Source organism: Buceros rhinoceros, unplaced genomic scaffold, assembly GCF_000710305.1.
Source record: "Buceros rhinoceros silvestris isolate BGI_N320 unplaced genomic scaffold, ASM71030v1 scaffold15895, whole genome shotgun sequence".
Lineage (NCBI taxonomy): Eukaryota > Metazoa > Chordata > Aves > Bucerotiformes > Bucerotidae > Buceros > Buceros rhinoceros.
Window position 1 is genome coordinate 42,818 of NW_010411292.1, and position 22,145 is coordinate 64,962.

At 36.2% G+C, this 22,145-nt stretch overlaps 1 protein-coding gene across 1 annotated transcript in view; it reads right to left on the bottom strand.

The window, feature by feature from the left end:
* Positions 1–3,069: 3,069 nt before the first annotated feature.
* The window catches only part of GXYLT1 (glucoside xylosyltransferase 1), a 23,649-nt gene continuing 4,573 nt past the window's right edge, over positions 3,070–22,145 (bottom strand). Inside the window, exons 2-7 of the mRNA XM_010135969.1 lie at positions 15,551–15,725; positions 14,445–14,570; positions 13,325–13,576; positions 5,427–5,550; positions 4,985–5,157; positions 3,070–3,576 (exon numbers count right to left, since the gene is read on the bottom strand). Of these exons, the coding sequence (XP_010134271.1) occupies positions 3,415–3,576; positions 4,985–5,157; positions 5,427–5,550; positions 13,325–13,576; positions 14,445–14,570; positions 15,551–15,725 (1,012 nt within the window). The 3' untranslated portion in view covers positions 3,070–3,414. The remainder of the gene's footprint in view (positions 3,577–4,984; positions 5,158–5,426; positions 5,551–13,324; positions 13,577–14,444; positions 14,571–15,550; positions 15,726–22,145) is intronic.

Here is a 22,145-nt window from a genome sequence, read left to right on the forward strand (position 1 = left end):
AATAATGCACGTACAGATAATTCATTACACCTTCAGCTTTGCCTCTTACATGTTCTGCTTCTAAACCTTCCAAGCAGACACAGAACCCCCCCTCCCCTCCCACCACTACATTGCAGTTATTTCCTTTTCCATGCTGCCTAGATAGGAAGTATAATGTGGGAGGAGGAAAGGAAAGAAGACTGGCTTCTCAATCATCCTGTTCCGGGAAATGCACAGACTGAAGCCTGTGAGGTTGGAGTGTATCTAGTATGGGAACAGAGCTGGTACGAATTAACAAAAATGTTGACGGTTCAGTTTTCCTAATTACATGTTGCCAAAACTTCATAGCCTGACCAAATTTAGGTCAAAACTAGCAAAAGGCAACTCCATATTGCTTTAAAATCTGTTTAAAATCAGAATAAGGAAAACTAAAATATTTTTTCTTTAAAACCTCTTTTCTTAACCTTTCTAAGCCTAAAAGCTTACCAAAACCAATTCAACTGTCATCAAAGGTCACCTTCAGTCTAAATTTTTGGCAAAACTATAAATAATTGCAAAGACACTTTCATAAGGCTTTTACAGCCTTATTAACAGGCAGTGGTACAAGCACCATACATAAAGATGTTTCAGTCTCATTAAGGGATGGCTGGCCTTTCCATACTACCTACAAAGAGAGACAGAATTTCACACAAATGAGATAACACATCTCCAAACAGATGTCCTTACTGTGAGACTGTGATCCCTTTAAACAGAGACAGAACAATGGTACCATGATATAGAGACAAATCAAGCATGATGAAGACAGATTTATCTTAATTTAACTTGAAGGTATATTTCCTAATATTTACATTTTTCTGTGAAAAACTTCACACATTTAATTAGCGTTAAATAATTTTACAGTAAATAAAACAGTAAAAATGGGTTTTCTAAAGTTCTAAAATTTTTCATGTCCTACTGTGTTGGTTACTTATGTCTGCAGAAAAAGCAATGTTTCTAAAACTAGACAGTGATGAAGATTCGCAGGCTAGATGAAAGCTGCTATACTTATATGCACATAACCTTACAAACAGGTATGTTTGGAGGTATAACTGATTTCCATCACACTACTTGGTTTTCCAGTCTTCTTACCATCTCCAAATGTTTTAAGTCAGATTGTTTTTTTTAAAGGTAGGTCATCTTTTTTAATTTAAATACATAAAGATTACAGAACAAAAAATTTATTTGAAACAGACAAATAACTCTTCAGAGTTACTTAATGGAAGCTACTAAGCACTTACAGTTTTTTAAGTCTTCTAAAGTGTTCGTGAGTATTACTTGGGAATGGATAGTTGAGGTGAGCTCTTTAAGTTTGTATTAATATAAATTAAACAAAAACTATGGCACAAGGCAGAATATTTTGCTATTTGTAATATGCTAAGTAAACATCTCTTGAAATTAGCACAAAGTAAGAATTCTTATACTGTGATAAGCTTCAATACTAATCCTTTTTGGTTTAGCCCCCCACAAAAACTGAAATTTAAGTGGAAAGGTTGCTGCTAATGTTCACATTACACTTTTTTTTCTAAAATGGCTCACTGGGTTTTAAGCAGTATCTTCGTATGCATACAACATATTAAAAATCAATTCAAAACTGCAAGTTTCTGCAAAGACAAACACAAGACAAGCCAAAAGAAAAAAATTTTAAATACAAACACACAGTACAAGTAAAAAAAAAGCTGAAGACAAATTGATATAAAAATCAGTATTTATGTAAAAAAATAATGCACTGCATATTATAAAATCAGTCAATAACAGTAGTCGCCTTCACAAAAATTTCTAGACTCGCAGACTTCAAAAGGTTACATAGCAAGGAAAAGAGACTCTAACTACGTGTGAGGCAGACTGCTTCCTAGTTTCCGTCCCAGAAATTTACTCCCTGAGCCAGCAGGGACATTAGAGCAGAATACAAACTCTGCTTACAATGGAGTGTGTTTTTGTACTGCTAAAGCATTCGTCCAGATCACGTGGATCTGGGAGTCAGAGCCAGGCTGCGTTTGACAAAGAAACAGCCACAAAAATCAAACTTCTAAAATGGGGTTGGGATGAAGGTGCAATTTAGTGAGTAGATCCTTCATGTTCAACACACAGGAACTTTTCTGGAATCCAAAAAACTCACTTTATGAAGACTTCATCTCAGTTAGACAAGTTATCCATGTTCAAATATACTTTACAAATACATTTCATAACATGCAAGTTTAAATAATATTTTACTCTAACACTAGAACTTAGCCTTTTCTTCATGTTTTCCTGTGGAAAAAAAAAAAGCTTGTATTTCATAAACAGAACTCTCTTTTTCCACTAAGATAACTAAAGAAAGTCTAATCCCTACTTGTTGTACATCACTATCATCCTACTGACAGTAATGTATTTATGCAGTCAAGGGTTTGCCCCAAAACTATTTTAAAGCCATGTTATTAGAAAAAATACGGTAACAAGATATATTCACTAAGAAATCCATCTAATATACAGTCTGATGAAGCATCAGAACTCTTATTACAGCTCTTCACTTTCAGGTACTAAACAGTCTATAGCAATCATCAGGTAATAATTCTTAGTAATGAAATATAACAGCAAAAGCTTTCCACTGTTTTTTTTTCTACTTCCAAAATGCCCTACAAAGCTGCAAAACCATGTCATTTTAAAAAAGTATTTTAAGACAGACAACTTCAAACTGAATTTTTACTTTAAAAAACCCTTAACTCCGCTCTATCTTTTGCCCGTGATGGCTCAACGATAATGAAACGAATGCTGTATATTAAAAAGTTGTTGTATCTACTGAAGGAGAAAACTAGTAGCACATGCTAGTTATTATCTTCTCAAAAATCATGTTTATAGTGTGCAGTTTACATCTAGTAAGCAAACCACGATTGTCAAAACAGGACTTCAGCATGTAAGAGATGAGCATATAAAGGCACATACAGATTGTCAATGGTTAGATCACATTTCTTTGAAAACAGAGTATCTTCTGCACTTGTAAACAACTGTTTACATAAAGGCTCAGGTTAGTGCTGCTGACTCAGTTATTGCTACATTCACAGTTTAACAGAATTTTAGACAATGAGGTACACTCCCAAATAGAGCCATCTTCATTTCTTCCTTGTTCATTTGACCATTAGATAGCTGAATCATGCAGACTTAAACTACTGACCATAGAAGTCAGTAACACCCAAATCATCAGATCCGAAACATCAGCAGTGACTAAACTTTAAAACAGCAAAAAAGTCACCTTTGCAGAAAAAAGTTCCTGTTCTTCATTACATGAATATTTTCTTCATTTTTATGTATACTAGTAAACTTTTACCTGGGCAAATTAAGAGCTGATTCAAGCAATAGAATTTTGCACCTTTTGACCAGTATGTTAATTCAGTCTCTTGATTTAACACCTTGGAGTAAAGATCACCTTCCCTTTGATCTTCTGGCATACAAGTCTCTTACACTTTTTGTTAGCTGTTTTACGAACACTTTGTATACTCTTCCACAGTACGTATGCATCGTCTTCTGTAATTCCAGTTCTAGGGGCTGCAACAGGGAATGAACCAGATCATCTCCAAATGAACACTGTAAAGAGGTTAAGAAAATACTGTTTAAGGTCAATACAGAACAGTGTCATTATTCAGTTATTAAAGAGTTTTACAAAAATACCTCTGAAATTATATTTGCTTTCTATAGCAAGAAATCCACTTTTATTGAATATTTTCAAGAGCTTCTGAATGCAACATTTGAAAAATACCTCTAAATTACAGAAATATTCTCTAATGCTTTCAATAAACCTAAAAAGAAAGAATTTTTTTAAACATAAGCAAATTAACGTATCCAGACAGACAAGGAGGAAATTTAAGATTAGCTTATTAAATTCAAAATTTTACAGATATGAACAATCTCTTGTTATTTGTTTGTTGAAGAGTAACTTTCTTGAATGACAAATGACTTTTAAGGAATACAGTTCTTATTATAATGAAACAGCACCATGAAAAGTGGTACTACTGAAGATTTCATTAAACTGAGTAATAGTCAAACACACTATGTTTAACATGGACATGAATTAAAGAAGTCATTAATTCAACAGTGCAATATTTTTTACTAACAAATGATAAGCTAAAACAGCATTTCAAAGTAACACAATTTTGTTGATCTTACTATCACCGAATCAGCAATGTTTTACATACTTTCTCTGGCATATTCATAAACCAAATGGATCATAAATAAAAAGAAATAATTTTTCTTCTGTTTTTGACAATGCTCAAAGGAAACAAAGAAATTGTATTTTTATGGAAACACAATCACTTTCCCTGCAATGTATTCTCAGACCCCCAAAAGTACTTTTCTTCATTTTTATATCCATATGACAACACATAAGAAAGCACCATTAAAATACACTATTGATTTTTGAAGGTTATACACACACAATAGCCTGCTACATTAAAATGTGCATCAGTGCTAAATTTTACAGTTCTTCAGTGATTATGCTGACATAGTGATAAATAGTTTATTAGATGACTTATTTGCAGAATGAAAAGAAGTCACTGGGCTTAGTTTTTAAAGGAACAGCAACATATGAATACAGTGAATCCCTAGAAAAGGTCAAAACAGTATAAAAAATACTCTCTACAATCCAAATCCAGCTACAATTAAATGATAAAATGTTGCAGTAAATACACACAAACTTTAGGAAGTAGTAACAGGTTTTTCCACATTTTAAAACCTCCAGAAGAATGAAGCTTCTGGTGATCTCCAAATGCTCATACAAACAGCTTACTAGATGTATTTATTAAAGGAATGGGAATAAAGCCTTTTAAATAGACATTGACAACTACAGGCAATGTTTCTGAATCATAATCTAGATATAGACTGCACTACGTTTCAAAAAGATGCTCACAGAAAAGCAATACACAGCAATTCTAAAAGAAAAATTGGTGAAACATTAAAACAAATAACTTCGCCAAAGTATAATGCTGAAAGGACTTACATTTTTTATTGCTTCATAGACAGCCCTAAAAGTTGGTTGTTTATCATCATGGTAAACACCTCTGTTTCCATGAAGAATAAATATACCTTCTTCTTCAGCTTCCTTACAATTGCTTCCATAGATGCAGTGGTCAGGCCGGTAATTCCATTGGCAAGGAAAGACATAAAGACTTTCTGTGCGGAAAAATGAGAACTCTGGATTAAGTACCAAAATCATTTAAGGAAATACACTACTTTTTTTTTTCTTAAGGCTGATTCATAAATTTCTGTTCAGCTTATCTGAAACCTAACAGCTAATTACGCAATGCTCCAATGCTGTCTCTCAAACTAAACACTTTGAAGTGAAAAGTCCCTTGAATACTTTCATTGAAAAGTCTGCTAAGAGTATTTTCCTGGATTTTTGAACATCATAGAAAAGATCGGCTTTGTCAATGTGGATTTACCTGGATTGTGAAAAAATATAATGTTCAATAGATCCTGATCACCCCATGTTATGTTCAACTTGTACTTCTTCAGCAGTGGCATAAGAATTTCTCCCCACTGTAACCTGACTGGTGTCATATCATTCTATTAAAAAAAACCAAAGCAAAACAACACACATTCAGTACAATTATACTTACAAATAAGCGAATGCCCTATAGAATCACAGTAATTTGCTTTTCCAAGTTACAAATCTCAAATGTACAGATGATTTCTTCCTTTCAAACAAAGGAGATAATCTAAAGAAAATAGTTATAGACATTTTCAAAACGCTTTAACTCTTAATTATTAAAAGGAAAATTATATGCATCTCCTTTTTAACTGCCACATTAAATCCTGGTCTTCAAGATTTCCCTCAAACATCTCATACCAGAAGTTCCAAGAAATAGCAAAGGGTTTTTATACAGCAGTAGGATCGAACACAAAACCTTCATGTTTAAATATCCATGCTTCATGCAACTTCTCTATCACAGAGTCATAATATACACAGGTTTTAAAGTTAACTTCAAAAATTCAAAACAGATCAATATAAAGTTAATTATTAAATAGTTACAAACCCATACAGCTAAAAAATATTGGCTACAAAGCAATGTACTAAAATACCAAAATGCTTCAAAGGTTTTCAAAAGAATTTTCATGAAGTTCAACTTTTTTTTTTTTTATACTAAACTTGAACTTCCACAGCAAAGGCACAACTTTTCACTAGCAGGAGGCATTAACACTCTAAACCAACAGCTGTTACTTAATTCTCAAATTCTTGATTTAGCAAAATCAAATGAAAAGGAGTTCTCAGGTTTTGGCTGAGGATGCACTACTTGGAGGAAGCTGGCCTACACTGAAATCCATGTTACCAAAGGTGTTCCCATCTGTAGTGTAACAGGTTATGTATTCTAAAGCTAATTTCTTATCTTTACAGCACATTTGGGCTCATCTAGAACAGAAAAGGAACACAGCAGCTTGCTCTGTACCTTTTACTTCAGCTGAGAGAGTAAGAATGGAATAACAGTATGTCCCAAAGAGAGAAAATTCCTGAACAAGTACAGGATTGTACCCTTGATTCTTTTTAACAAAGGTGCCCCAAAAAATCCTAAATTAGAATTCCGGTATGGTTTGGGATCTGTATACAGAAACACCATATTAAGAAGCAGAAAAGATTATCAGGAGCAAAATATTCAGTTTTAGAATTATAATTTCAAAGACTTTCTTCTCTGAGCTTTCCAGTGACAAACTAAAAAGTGCAAAAATTCGCAGTTCAGTTTTCAGTCTTTCCTCAAATCATTTCATCCATCAAATATGCAGGGCTTTCAGAACTGCAGACTAAAAACAGAAATACTGTTAGATTTCAGACAAAAATTAATACAGAAAAGATCTATAGTTTATAGTACGTAAGAAGCCAAACAGAACATTATAGTCCCTTTTGCCCTAAAAAATTTATGACTATGATTGCTTGCAAGTATTCGATGAGAACAGGCATAAGAAATGCACAGGAGAATTCTTCTCTGGCAAGAATTATCATTAGGCTTACTGCAATGCGATTAAACAAAAGAAAATGCAGGCTTAACTCTAAGCTAAAACCTTTCAAAAAGCAAATCAACTGGACTGAATCACAGTGTGTAAAGATTACTCCTTCACTTGAACTTTGCCATCCATAGGACATTAACCTAAGATTTAAATTTAGACTCAATGCTAGGAATTAAGAACAGAATTAAATTAGCTCCAGGATAATCATGATAAGTGAATATAGTAGTAAATAATATTTTAGAGCAGCCCACTAAAAATATTACATCAAATTGCTGAAGTCATTATTTCACAAAATCTTCATTTAATTTGCATAGTTTTAATAGCAGTGAAATCCAGAGTACATCCCAAGGAAATGCAAAGCAGGTAACAGCATACATCACATTGCCAGATGTCTAGAAGCAATATTACCTACAAATAGTGCTATCACATTTAAGAATTGGAAACTGAAGTATTTCGACAGCCTTTGCATAAGTAGGAGAGTTTTATATTAATTTATTAGCACTTAGGAAACCAGTGTAGGAATCACAGTGCAAGAGAAACTACTTGAATATATTGAATAACTACCTCCTCAAATTCTACTGTAGTGAGGTCAAACAGCATGAGAATTAGAATGCTCAAGTTCAATCAAAATTGATGATAGAATTGCTTTTCAAAGCTTACTCCAGTAAATATGAGAAAAATAATTCTATGATAACTTCAGAATTTCCAGAATACAAACCTCTTCTCCAACAGTCAACAAGTTGCAAAGAAGGTTAAAGAGGTTTAAGAAAAAAAAAACACAACAGTAGTGGGGGCATTTCTGTGATGCCATCAAGTTGATACAGATAGGCTCTTACGAACCCTCAATATTCTAGGTTTTTTGATTGAAAAAAAATGTGTAAGAACAAAATATGCCTAAGTACATTAAGATATCTTTCTACATTTTTTTTTTGTTATTGTTTAGATGCTGTGCTTTAATTAGTCTGGTTGTTACTGATTCCTGTTCCAGAAGACTTCTGCCTGGCCAAGGCTGAAGTCAGACTTACAAGAGCCGTCACATTTAGCCTGTAGCAACCTAGTATTACCTTTCTCTTAATTCTAGTAAAAAAGTACATAAAGTTGAGGCATCACAAATGCAAATCATACAGCAATATCTAAACAAACTGCAGCTGTGTCCCTCAAACAGCTGACCTATTTAAATTTCCTTAACGTCAAATGAGAGCAAGCCCTCTTCCTTCTGGTTACATGACTCTATCCTGTTCTTGCACTAACAGTGTAGTGCTAACACTTACTGGATGTTTTTGTGAGCTGATTTACTTCACTAATCCAGCAGAAGGATTTCTTTTTTCTAGTGTACCAAATTTAACTGAATCACAGAAGGGCCCAACAAACACCAGCGGCTAGGACAAAGTAAGAAAGAAAAAACCTGGTAAGAGATGGGAACCTTCCCTTTAGAAGCAATTAGCTTTTGCACAGGCTCACCATATTTCTTGGAACTACAGCCTTAACCAATACTGAATGATAAAAAAAAAAAAGCGTATAATGGCTGAGATCACAGAAACTCTGAATTTTTTTTTTTGTTTGATAAAGCATACCCATGAACCTCTCCTTTGCACACACTATCTGGAGTCATTTTGTTTGGGGGTTGTTTGGTTTTCCAAGAGTTCATTCCTTTCCATGACTGCCCACATCTCAAGCCATCAAAACAATTAGGTTTCTTAATAAACTTGATAAAAGTCTTTTTTCTCTATTCACAGTGCCTCACTGGTCTAGGACTTCTTGTTAAAACACCAAATCCATGGTATACACTATATCTATTCCATTTTAAAAGTATAAATATACTATATGTAAACAAACATTTAAAAAGTCACCTACTGTTTCCTCTTCCATTTCCTAAATACTCTTGCAAGTTTTACATTCCCATTTTCTAATTGCTGCTCAGCAAAGTCAGCAGGCAAGGACTAATCATCAGAAGCTTCATTATTGATTCTAGTCTTATGTCCAGTTATGCACTGTTTAATGATGACTCTACATTCAATAACATATGTGCATGCATATGTATCTGTCTATATATACACTCATGTGCATATATGTACATACACAGTGCATCTATTTGCACTGTATATTTACACAGACCCTCAAAACTCAAAAGACAAGTAAGATAGTTAGGACGAGGAGTGATAATTTCCATTAGGCATCATAGATAACCAAGCAGGTAGGATCCCTGTCTGAAATGAAGGAACCTGACAGTCCTGAGAAGACTGACGTTTGAATTCGTAAGTGGATAAAAGAAGACACAATCCTGGACCAATACAGGCAACTACAAGTTTTCTGTTACCCAGGTAAACACTATAACCATTTGCTTTAGCCAATTTGGTCTCCTGTTCCCCTTACTTACTCGTCTTCTGTTTCCTTCTGACTCTTACAAATCAATGTGACAACAGAAGAAAGATGCTTAAAGGCCTCAAGGAGCTCAGCCTGTAATTTTGGACTGAAGAAGCTACAATAGACTAAGAGCCCACAGTATTAAAACCATCATATTGAAGGAATATCCTAGTCCAAAACTTCCACTGTTTAGACAAGTGCTCTAGCCACTAGACAGTCATATAAAAAAGTCTACAGAAAGCTGTTTAAAGATACAAAAATTCCCAAACTTTTATATTCCCTGAGGAATTTGTTCAGTCTCCTGAATGAATACAAATTTGGATGTTCCTGTAAGACAATGAAGCATTTTCTAGTTCTGCTGTATTTGACTGGAAAGTTAATGGGACACAACATAGGACAGTATCTGTAAGGTCCAAAAGCATCTGCAGTGCTGCTGGTAAGGCATATTAGGATAGTTCCTACACCCAAATTTGGTTTACCTCTCTTCTAAAGGCTTGAGAGTTCCTTTGCGATCAGCACAAGGAAAGCCACACATTCTCAGACCTACTGCGTATAGTCTCAACTACACTAAACCCTTTTCAAAGATTTGCTGTAAGGCTTGCAATTTTTTGTATTAACCAAACCTCCTTTTAAGACATTCAAGAAACCTGGAGAGAACAAAATCTCTGCAACTCTCCACAAACAGCATGGTTTTTGTAATAAAGCCTGTGCACCTTAGAGCCCTGTGGTGCTCCACAAGCTTGCGGGACCACACTCCAGGTACTAGGGGAGCATAACCTAAATGGTTCCCCTGCTGAGTGCTCTCTAAGCCAAGGTCTCAATAATGATATTGTGTAACAGAAACTCATTTCCTGCTTAGTCATTACCCAGGCTGCACCATCAAGCTATGATACGAGAGGAAAACTATCAAGCACTATCATTCCTAAATTTCAGGTGAACTAGTAGCTCTCGGATTAGACCTCCTCAAACTGTTCTGACTGGGCCGAGCATGTTACCACAAGCCTGATACTAGAGGACACTTCTCCAGTGCATCCAGTAGGTGGAAGGTCTAAGCCAGCAGCATGGATTAGAAATCATGAGGCAGTCTCTCATCACAAACAATTCTGAACCTTCCAATACCAAAAATTCTCCACTGATAAGTACGTTGGTCACTGGCAATAAGGTCTACCACAGAGTCTTAGCAGGCCACTCACACTGGAGAAAATATCTATCTCTACAAATTCAAAGCTTGAACAAATTAGCAAACATTACACTTCCAAGAGACACACAGAGGCAAAGCACCTGGACGCTCAGCATTTCTTATACAAGGGCCTGAAAGATACTGATCCAAGGTTTTAAATCAAGAAGGGTATCCAAAGAAGGCATTTCAAAATGCTTCAGCTGAACCAGAAAATCAACGTATGTCAAAACATCACGCATTCAAACTTCGTATCTGTGTGTTGTCCTCAAGATAATCAGACTAAGACTCCAGGAAAGAAGTACAAGATGAGGAAAGCAGGGTGGAAAAAAAGATAGAGGGATGGAAGGAAAAAGATGAACTTCATGCAAGAAATAAGTTCTCAGCAACCATGTTAAAAGCTGTACACACACACACAAATTAAAAAAAAACAAACAAACAAAAACACCCAACACAATCACACACACACACCCCCCCCCAAAACCCAGGTATACAAAACACATCTTTTTCTTTTTTACTTCTTACTATCAGGCAAAAATGAAATAATATTGCTTTATGTGTGCCACTAGCCTCAAATATTTGAGGCACAGCCACAGTATGCACACAGATATTCCTGGACAAGTATGAAGTTCAGAAGACATGCTAAAGCAAGGCCCAGAAGTATATATGTATCCAACACAGAAAGAGAAGTCTAAGTTTGAAGTGACAGTACAGCCCTGGGAAGGATGCCGAAGAACGCTGGCTAATGATTAAGGGCAGAAAATCCTGTATTTCTAACATCTAAAACAACTGGAGAAGGATAATTGGTTCATTGCACTTTTTTTAAAATTTTGGTTAACTAAAGCCACCAGAAAGGGCTTTGAATCGTGTGCTTTGCTATTGGGAAGCTTTGCTCTGTTTCTGTCTCCCTTTCTCAAGTGCCCTTCTGTAATTTAGTACACTTGCACAGCACTGGGTAGCTCACTCCAATCTCAGTTCCTTCCCCTTAACTGTATGAATGCCAAGCTTGCAATTCATCAAGCAAACTTGCTTAGTACAATATGCAATGAAAAACTGAGTACGAGAGCATTATGATTAATGTTTTCAGGAGAGTTCATAATTTTTTTTTTTTGTTCTGATTCCCCATACCAGTTATGACCCACAATCTTCCTCACTACAAAAAGAAGTTCAGTGGCCCACTTAGCCAGAAACTGTACATATGTGAGGTATAGTGAGGTCTGACAGCAGGATTATGAGAAAAGAGTGTATTTGTGCCTTGCCTCACAGCTGAGGTCATATAAATCTCAGATATTCATCCCCATTATAAAGAACAATTTTTACAAAATCACTTCCTCGAAGACTGGTTTGGGTTTAGCATTCTGACATGTTTCATTGCATAAAAAATACAGAGCACGGCAACAACGAAGACATAGCAGACATTTTCAGGACCTGGAAAATACTCCAACCCTCTAAGTACCACAGGAAAGTGCCAATATTCCATTTTGGATTTCAAAATAGTCATGAGTGATTTCACCTACTTAAATCTGTATATAAAAACTTAAATTTTAAGAAACCATCAGTTTCAGGTGTTAAGAATAAAGAGCTTTGTTATGTCCTCTAGAAAACTCTAATTTTAGCAAAAATGCATGAAGTTTCTAATAAATTGACAACCTAAGATGTAATGAGAAGGCAAACCAGAATTCTTACACACTATGAACAATCTTATCTCAGAATTTACTCAACTAAAAATAATTCGCTGCACAGAAATGCATTTTCAGAGTTTAAGATACATGCCATTCTCAGTCCCATATTTTTCTTGTCATACTTTCCCATATTTTAATTTCTCCAGATGCTATAATCAGGAAAACAAACAAATTACAAAGTAAACAATGCAAATTCAATTTATGACATATACAGAGAAGTTTTTGTCTTGGGGAAACTACAGCTATATCCTATAGCTACTCTAACTTTCTACTTTAACAACAATCAATATAGTCCATTCTCCATTTTTCTTAAATTCTCTGTATTTCCATAACAAAAACACATTGCAAGAACATTAAGATGAAAGCTAAATCTTTCTTAAATTGGAAATGAGGAAGTAGTAGTAACATCTACTTCAAGTTTATATTGCCCCTCTTATGGATGCACCTTCCAACAGTTTTGACCATAATGTTTATGATTATTTTTCCCTAATCAAACTTTTCTTAAACAAAGAAGTACTTTTTTTCCTTAGCATAATCACATAGCACAGATTTTGTACTTCTGTTTCAAGTACATAAGAAAAAAACTTATTTCTGCTGCTACAGACACTGCTTTAGTAAGCACTTTTATGAAGAACTTATTTCTCTACAAAAAACTGTATGTTCAAAGTAAATGAAAAGATACTTCAGGTGATTATCAACTGGTTACAACACAAAAGATCAAAATTTGGAAACCGTACAGTTAAAATAACTTACTAAATGTTTTAGCACCACCTCCTGGTCATACTACTAGACAGGTTTTTAAAGTTAGTTTACAGTATGAACTCTTCCAGGATCTCTACAGTGAAGAAAAAAATACCAGAATATCTACTGACAAACGTAATTTACAGCAGACTGTATCAAGTCACAGGATCTCTCAGAACCAATTAAAATTAAAACAATCAAGCATGCTTGAAATTCAGGAATTCCAAGTATTGCAGTGAATGACATTTACAAAACTTAGAGCATTATTCCAATTACAAGAAAAATATTTTGAAAAATACTCTCCCATGTGAATTTGAACCAGGATTAGGATTAAAAGATGGAAATTCACAGAAAATGCAATAAAAGCAACACTTACCTTGAAGTACTTTCGTCTGATACGTGTCATATTCATTAACATGACTCCAGAATTTATTCCAGTTACTCCATAATAGGGATGTCTAGCAAAGCGATTATACCACCCAATACGAGGCTCTTCATGTTCCGGTGCCATGGCAGCAATTTGTGTGGAGTTGAACTTTCCCAGAAAAGACCAAATATCATCAACAGGTCTCAAAAACAGGATGTCAGTATCAACATACAGTAGTGAATCCACATTTTTGAGGATTAACTGTGAGGGAAAGAAATTTAAACCCAAACTTTTAGGTTTTATTGAGCTTCTCTTCATAAAACAGAAGTTGCTGCTGTTAGATAATAAAGTCTAATACACAATTTTGATATATGCCAAATAAATGCACTTGACAATGACAATGCACTGACATTGTCATTGAAACGACAGTTCCCAGTCAGTAAATTTGTCATCATTCCCTATTCTCTCATTTTGGAGAAACTTTGTAGAGTGAAACAAGAGGTTTTATACAGAATAGTAAAGCAAAGGCACTCAGTCTATATTTATATCCCATGGCTCCTCAGGAACAGGTTGCAGGCCAGGTGAAACACTAACAGGAGCTCCTATCTTCGTCCTGTTCCCTTGCTTTCTTACATCTCTAAACAAACAAGGGAGAAGCGTAAGTGAGCCCCAGAAGAGACAGCTGAATTCACCTAGCCTGAAGCATGATGCCTGAAGCATGATTTCTGAAGCATCTTAGATGAGCAAAGAAAAGCCTGCACAAAACACTCTAGCAACAATAGCCCACTTCTTGTTTAATTTTCTCTAACACTTCTCAGACCCACACATGCAGGAAACTTTCCAACTAAATGAGTAGATGAGTTGTGAAATTCTCCTTACCTCTGAGAGGATGACATGACCTGTACCTCCCACTGAAGATAATGCAGCAAGTGAGAAAAATCACTTTATTCCATAGTGTACTAGTGCCACAGGAGAACGTTAAATTCAGCAGGTCTTTTAGGATGTCATAAAAGTAACTTTTAAGGGTAGTAAAGTTCTTAATTTAAAACTAAGCAAAAATTAGATTAACAAGGACAGCTTGATGCTTCATAAACAGACTTTTGTATTGTCCTATTACAGAATAACTTACTGGCAAGAATAGCCTTTGTGAAGCACATGGTTTAAACAATTTCTTCCATTCTGCGGCACTCTCGGTTGGAAACGTTATTGGATACAGTGTGTAATTAACTTTTCCTTCATAGGGGAAGTCATCAAGCTATGTGAAGAGATCACAAAAATTACTTCAGTTCTATTACAAATTCTATTACAAATCAATCCCCCATTCAAACAATTGAACACAACTGCAATACCTCTCTTCCATAACACAAATCCTTCCTGAACTACATAAATCTGTCAACTATTCAAAATATTGGAAAAAAAAGTGGCACCTGCAGGCCACTATGAAAAAAACACATCACATCGGATCATATGGAGAAGTAAGAGCAAACAAATTAAATTAGTATTTACAAAAAGTAAATATCATCTAATAAAACTTCTAGCCCCTCTTAACTAGCTTCTACATGAGAAATACCAATGAAGTGTTCCTCAATTTAAAATAACCTTACCCAATTTTTGCCAGTTACTGTTGATACGACATTAGTGTGTATATATATATTAGTACATATAACATCATAGTTACTGTGACATTCTAAGCACAAATATAGTAAAACCCTCCACAGCTAGACACCAGTTAGCTTCTAATACTGCTACCCCAGTCATAATGTTATATTCAATAAATGAAATTTACTAAAATTAGACAAAACCATCTCTACCATTTTCAAAAACTGATGTTTCACTTTGTTTAGGCAATGTAAGGCTGACTCATATTGTAAGCACTGGGACAAAAAAGGACAAATCTCTATTTTCTCTTGTAAAACCAGCTTCTAAAAAGCTCAAACAAGACAACTGGTTTGTGTTCAGAACATCAGTTTTGTATTTAACAGATTCAAGGTGACAAATCAAAGTCTTGGTCTGTCTCTGTGAAAAGCTCTGGTACCAGCAACTGACATTTTTCTGCAGGGAAAAAAAATTTCAAATCCCCATCCAACATTATGAAAGACTTGTATATTACCTTATTTTTAGACTCATGCATTTCTGCCACTATATCCAACAACTACTACCCAAGAAGCAGAGGAATTGCTATATCCTACTCAAATTGTACTACAAATTGATTAAATGAGTTATTTAGGTACTTACTATGTCTTTGAAACTCTCATGCAATCGGTCCTCAGCAAAAATATGAAACTGGAGGGGTTTGATGCTGAACATAATGGCTGATCTCAACATAGTAACAGTCTCCTCCAGTCTTTCACCACAGGCAACCACTGCTAGATGCATTTTCTCAGAAGGATGCGTTTTCATATAATCATATCTGATACAAAAATATTTTTTCATTTGACATTATTTCTAGCACAGGCTTAAAGAAAAGCTCTACTATTTACTGCAGCATCTAATTTAACACAATATCCTTTATCACATTTAAACCAGCAAAGGATGACTCAAACAGAACATATAAACACCTCCTATGTAGTCTTATGTTTAACCTGAATTATTCTCATATTCACTCTCACCCTATGAGGGTAAAACAAGGTACGGAGGACCTACACAGAAACTAAACAAACATTTATTTTCTTACTAATCTTACTATCCTTACAAACACCACATAGCAGAGTTAAACTCAACCAAAAAAGTGAGATAATCTCTATTTTTAAGAAGTTCAGTTAAGAACGTTTTTGAGTGATCTAGGCATTTTGTCCGTTTCCTGCTCCAGTAAGACCTTTTGTCAAACCGATGCTCCAGGGCTTCTCCTTTACACACTAGCAAACTGCAAAAAGTTTTCTCCTCTCCTTCCATCCTGCAGGAGTACAATTTGGGTTGGAAGTGGGGGAAGCTAACAGATCAGATGGCCTCGTGGGATGCCCTGGTCCTCTCAGTGTTTCTGGAAAATTCCTCAGGTACACTGACCACATGCACTGCTGATGTCCGTGGGGCTAAACCACTGCAAGGTGTGGGGATTGGGAAGTCCTTTCTTTCCAAAGACAGTTGTGGTGAGAAGTGCCTGATATTTATTTTCAGGGTAAAAAAAGTTATTTCAGTATTTTAACACATTAGGCTAAAATTATCATCAGGTAAATACTATTTGCTTAGCGGCACACACCGTGGGCATGCTAAATCTAAAACCACATTCTCCTGGGTTTCATATATTAATTAGTTGGAAAAGCTTTCAAAGGTTTTAAACATACGCCAACTCAAAGCAAACCTTCAAAACAATACTCTGTGCTTGAGATATTCAGACGGACCATGGGAGCGGGGGGGGGGCTAATAGAACTAAGAGTATCTGAAGGTTTAAATTTAAAGTTTAAATTTTAATTTAATTCCAAGTTATGCAAACAAACAAACAAAAGAATTCTGAAGTTAGAAATTACTTCTTCAAACTACTAACAGCAGAGGAATGCTTGGCAAACGTACCACCCATTCTTAGAAAGTTTCCAAAGAGAGTGACACCTCAAAACAGATATTATCAGATGTGTTTCTTAGCCCATAATCTCCACCCAAATTATAAAACTAAAACATTTAGATGCATACAAGTTTTCCTTTATATTGACAAAAGATACTATGCCTTTTTTTTTTTAAGGCACAGAAGAGCATCACAATATTTTGAGTTCTATGAGGCAAAATATAAGCAAAAATATCACTGTAAAACTGCTGAAGTTTAATGCCATAAATAATGGTTGCATCTAAAAAAACACTCTGAGTTTTGAAAGAGTTTAATGCTCTGGAAGAAACAAGCTCCAGCAACCCACGGATTTAAGATCAATAAAATTTTAATCAGAACATGCAGTCAGTCTTAAGTCAAGATTTGGGGCATTATTAAAAATCAAATGAAAAACCTCATAGGTAGGATTCAACTCCAAAAGAGGACCTAAATGACGATGCTGACACATAAGATTGTGTCCAAAGTCTCATTAAAGTCAATGGAGATCTAGTGAGCAGGACAAGGAGCTCACACAGTTCATCTTATTTCAAAAGTAAGTACCTAAGGCTTGGTTCAATTTTTTTAACATAAATACAGTGCAATTTAATAAGCCCTAGAATATCCCACCTGGCCTTCAGGGTGTCTCAAAGAACATGTTGTATCTACCAGTCTGAAGGAGAGGTATAGGATACCCAAGTGTTTCTCAATTAACACCAGCCATTTACTTCTCAGCAACTTAATGGCTAGTCAGCTGGATCATTCTCTACGCTCTTTCAATTTTCATGACCACTTAAGACCTACTTGACACAGACACCTATATGCAGACATCTATATCCAAATGATTTAATCCACAGACTGGAACCTTTTATAAATCTTGCAGCAAAATCTTGAAAAATTAGTTCAGGTTAAGAGGGGGAAAAAATACAAAATAGAATTTTTAAACCTAACCAAGGCATACCCATTCAAACCTTTATACATAAAGCTAATTTAAACAATATACCACATAGTAAATAGCTAATGTAAAAAACACAAAGCATGCCGAATGTGATGAGGGTAGCTGAAACCCACAAATAAGTATGCTGCTGCAGTCTGAACAAGCTGCAGGCAGCAGATTAGCTTCATCACTAATCCAGTGAAAAGGGAATTACAGTAATTAAGACCTGAAGTCATGAGAGCCTACAGTGATAATTGCAAGGTCATGTGATAAATAAGGGCACAACCAACACAAACTGCATAGCTGAAAGCCAAGTTCCTGAACCACGTGTAACACATGGCTTTCCAAGAATAAGGTATCATGAAAATTATGTCAAAGCAAGCCTAAAAATGCATAGAGATTCAAAGACTGTATCTATTACTGCTACAGCTGGTGACATCTGTGTAGAGAACATTGAGCCACACAACAAAAAACAGACTGATATGATGATGTTTTTACTGTCATTTTGTTCACACCATCTCTGTCCTTTGAGTTTCTGACTTCATATTTTTTTTAATCTGTCCTTAAAAATAAGTTTTTGAAAAGGCAAAGAACATTTAGAAAAGGCCAGTAACGACTGAATTTCAGTTTGCACAATATGGGAAACACCTGGATTCAGCTCCATAAGTCCACAACACAAAGCTTTATTTCTGAAGCAGACAGAGCAAGAAGCCATTGGACAGAACATGTCACCTGGGGACTATCCACTAATAAAGGGATGAGACATATTAGGTCTGAGACATATTACAGCATGAGAAGTTACGAGACTCCAGAATTGTGGTTCCTGCTTCAGACTCCATGAAGAGTCATCCTTTAGTGATTATAAGGTGCATTTGACTTCCAGGCGTATTAACCACTGGCAATCACAGCTGCCTTTTCTAATAATCAGGCCTCAGTTCTGCTCCTCTCTCTACATATACATCTCTCTCCACTCCCAGAGGGAAATCACTGCCTCATCTTCATCCAGGGAGACTGACTACTTACCTCTTGTGCTAATCCTCCTCTGCCAGCATCTTTTCATCACTTTTACCATCACCTGCCACTAAAAGCAGCATAAAGTTTAAGTTGTCCAGCACAGCTTATCAGCTTGAGCTGTAGTCTCACCTTCAATATTAACATGCTCCATTCACAGAGCCAGTTATCTATGCCATGACGTGTCTCGCTCTCTTCTTCAATTACATCTACGTGACTTTGGTCCTCCCTCTAATTCCTTTCCAAATTATCTGCCTTCAACTGCTCCCTTCTCTACTTCTCCTTCCTGAATTTTCCAGCCTTTGTAACCCTTTTCCCCCATCTTCCCTCCACTGCTCTGCACTGCAGTTAGTCATGCAACTACCTCACCAGAACACAGGAAAAGGAAAACCTTGTTCATTTAGACAGGCCTAGGTCTGGTATGACCCAATGACAAAGATTTTTCAGCAATAGAGTTTTTTTTTTAGCAGTTCAGCAACTGAATTAACATGAACAAACTATGTCTTTTACAAAAAACTAACTTGTCTGAACCTGAGCAAGCTTGGTATCAGAGTGTCACAGCTCTGATATCACAGCAATACCCTTACTGAACTTCAAATCCAGGTTCTGAAAGTGTTAAGACACTTTCAAAAGTGAGAAGATAAAAAAGTGTTCATAGGGATGTGGAAAACACAGAAATACAAATGCAGATTTTTATATGCACTTTTCTAATTACCAGCAGCCCAATACTTTGGTGTGCGAGAACTTAGCGAAGAAGCTAGAAAAAGCAACAGTAGAGTGAAATACAAACTCTATTTTAGTAAGGCTTTTGGATAGACTAACGAGGAAAACTTGGCAGCCCTAATTTCTACAGGAAAAAAAAATTATCTCTGGGAAGGAAAAAAAAAAAACCCCACACCAAAAAACCTCTCTGGTAATTAAAACTTAAGAGCAAAGAATGCACCTGTAATCCAACTGAAGATACTGAGCAGGAAGTCAGGACAGGATTTGAGCTCTTACAGACAAATAAGAGAACTTCATTTTTCTGAGGATACTAATTACACATTAGTGGTAGGGACAGTAAACATAAATTAAATAAAACACTTGAGAGAGCACCACACATACTCATAGGTGTATATATATAAATATATACTTTAAAACATGCTGATCAGCAGCAGCATTAAGCCAGGTACAACTCTTGCTCTGAAGTATTTCTACACTGAAGGGCAGACCTTCATTCTGTCCTGATTAATTCTGCTGTGGAGTTAGTAACCTCTGACAGAGGAACACAGCAGATTCATTGAGCATATCCAGCTACAACAAGATTTTCCAGAGCCTGTGTGTCAAGACACTGCCTTATGTTTAAAGACGTATACCATTAACACTGTATATTAAATTAGCATTTCTGGGTCAAATAAAATGATTAAGTAATAATTAAGTAAGGTACAGAGGTATATTTTGATGTGGTATACTTTCTAGAACCCTCACTGCATCCCAGCTGAACTTCTTGGAAGAAAACAAACCCCAAACGATATCAACACTAAAATACCGATCAGCTCCACAAAAGTTGTAGTTCTGCCCTCTAGACTTGGCACAAGGTAGTGCGGGGGGAGGAAGGGGGTGTCTCCTGCATCCATTTAAGGTAGGGTTCTCCTATTCTTATTCTTAAATAACACATCATGAATGCAGGTGAAAGGGCACCAAACCCTCAGGAACACCCAGTTGTGAGGAATCCTGTATAGAACTCCATCTAATTTGTGATCATTAAGCCTGTCCCCATCCTAGCCTGCCTTCCTGAGGTCACAGTACAACAGCTGCTTCTGCTGCAGGCGCACACTGCTGCCTTGCAAGCTCCAAACCTTCCAGAGCAGCTGCAGCATTACAGCATCTAGTGTGACCCGGGTGCTGTTCAAGTTGTCGCTGTGACTGAGGGCAATTTTATTTTTCTCCTTTTTTTTAAGCCACATTCAAGTATACTGGTACTGTTAGTACGGAAAGCCACAAAGGAACCACAGTAAGCCTTAATCCTGTGTTAATCTTGTGTTGTGCACTGGAGTTCCTTTTTCCCATCCATTGATACACTAAGAATATGTCTAGGAACCAACAGGAAGCTCCCTGCCCCACTCCATTGGCAATCAAGCTGTCCTCTCCTATTCCCTTAACATGGCTGGGGAAGCCAAGGAAGGGAAGATTAGCAGCCAGGTACTGAGAGAACAGAGTGGTATATGACTGAAGCAATAAATTGACCTCAGTCACCCTTTCCAATGGCCCATTGAGGAGTTACCATTTTTAATGTAATTGCATGAGTTTTGAACAATGTAAAAATACAAGGGCCGCTCTGAAAGTAACACCTCCTATTCTACTATGTTGACCCACATCAGAGGAGGATGTCAGTGGTATGTCAGTAGAGGCTCAATCTTTCCACCAATATTCCATTAAATTTTGTTGCCATGTGACAGGTGGCAGCAGAGGGGTGGTCTGACAAACGGCATCGGACATGGCAGTGCGTATGAAGCAAAGGGGTGTCACTGAATTCCTCCGTGTGGAAAAAATTGCACCCGTTGACATTCATCGACACTGATGAACGTTTATGGAGACCAAACCATGGGTGCCAGCACAGTGAGGGGGTGGGTGGCATGTTCCAGCAGTGGTGACAGTGACAGTTGGTCCCCTCCACTGAGGCAGATTTTTATGAGCGTGGGACACAGGGTCTTGTTCGTCACTGGGGGAAATGCACAGCACGTGGTGCTTGTACATGGTTTGTAGCTGAGAATTTGCTCTATCAAATAGTGATATTGTGCTCTTTGTATCTGTTGTAATTTCCATGGAGAAAAATAGGAAGCATTTCTATTGGAGCAACCCGCTTATTTGCCGTTTTCCGAGAAAGTCGTCGTCATTCTAAATTGCACCACTAGTATTTCTGTACAACCACACCGTATTACGTAATGGTAACAGCAAGAATGTAAGAATTATTTTGTTGGTTACAAAAAAACCATTTTAAATATTATTCAGCATCAAAATGAGTTTTCCTGCACTGGTTCTGACAGAGCTACAGCCTTACTTTTCTTTGATCTTTTTTTCCACATGGTCTGTAACTCATATTAGGCATGCAATATTCAGCTTCCCAAACAAGGTTGATTAATAAAGTCTCTCAGTCCTTCCACAAAATCATTAAACTAATTTTCCTTGGTATTATAACCAAATGGACTAGGTTGCTAGGCTCAGTTGTGTTAAAGTTATTTACATGTATGAAAAGAACAAACAGAAGCTTACCACAAATGTGTTTTCTTCAGTATAAAAAGTGAACCACATTAGCAATGAAAATATTTCACCTGTATAAGTTTTTTGACAATTAGCATGGAAAATACAAATTATATTCATTATACTATGTA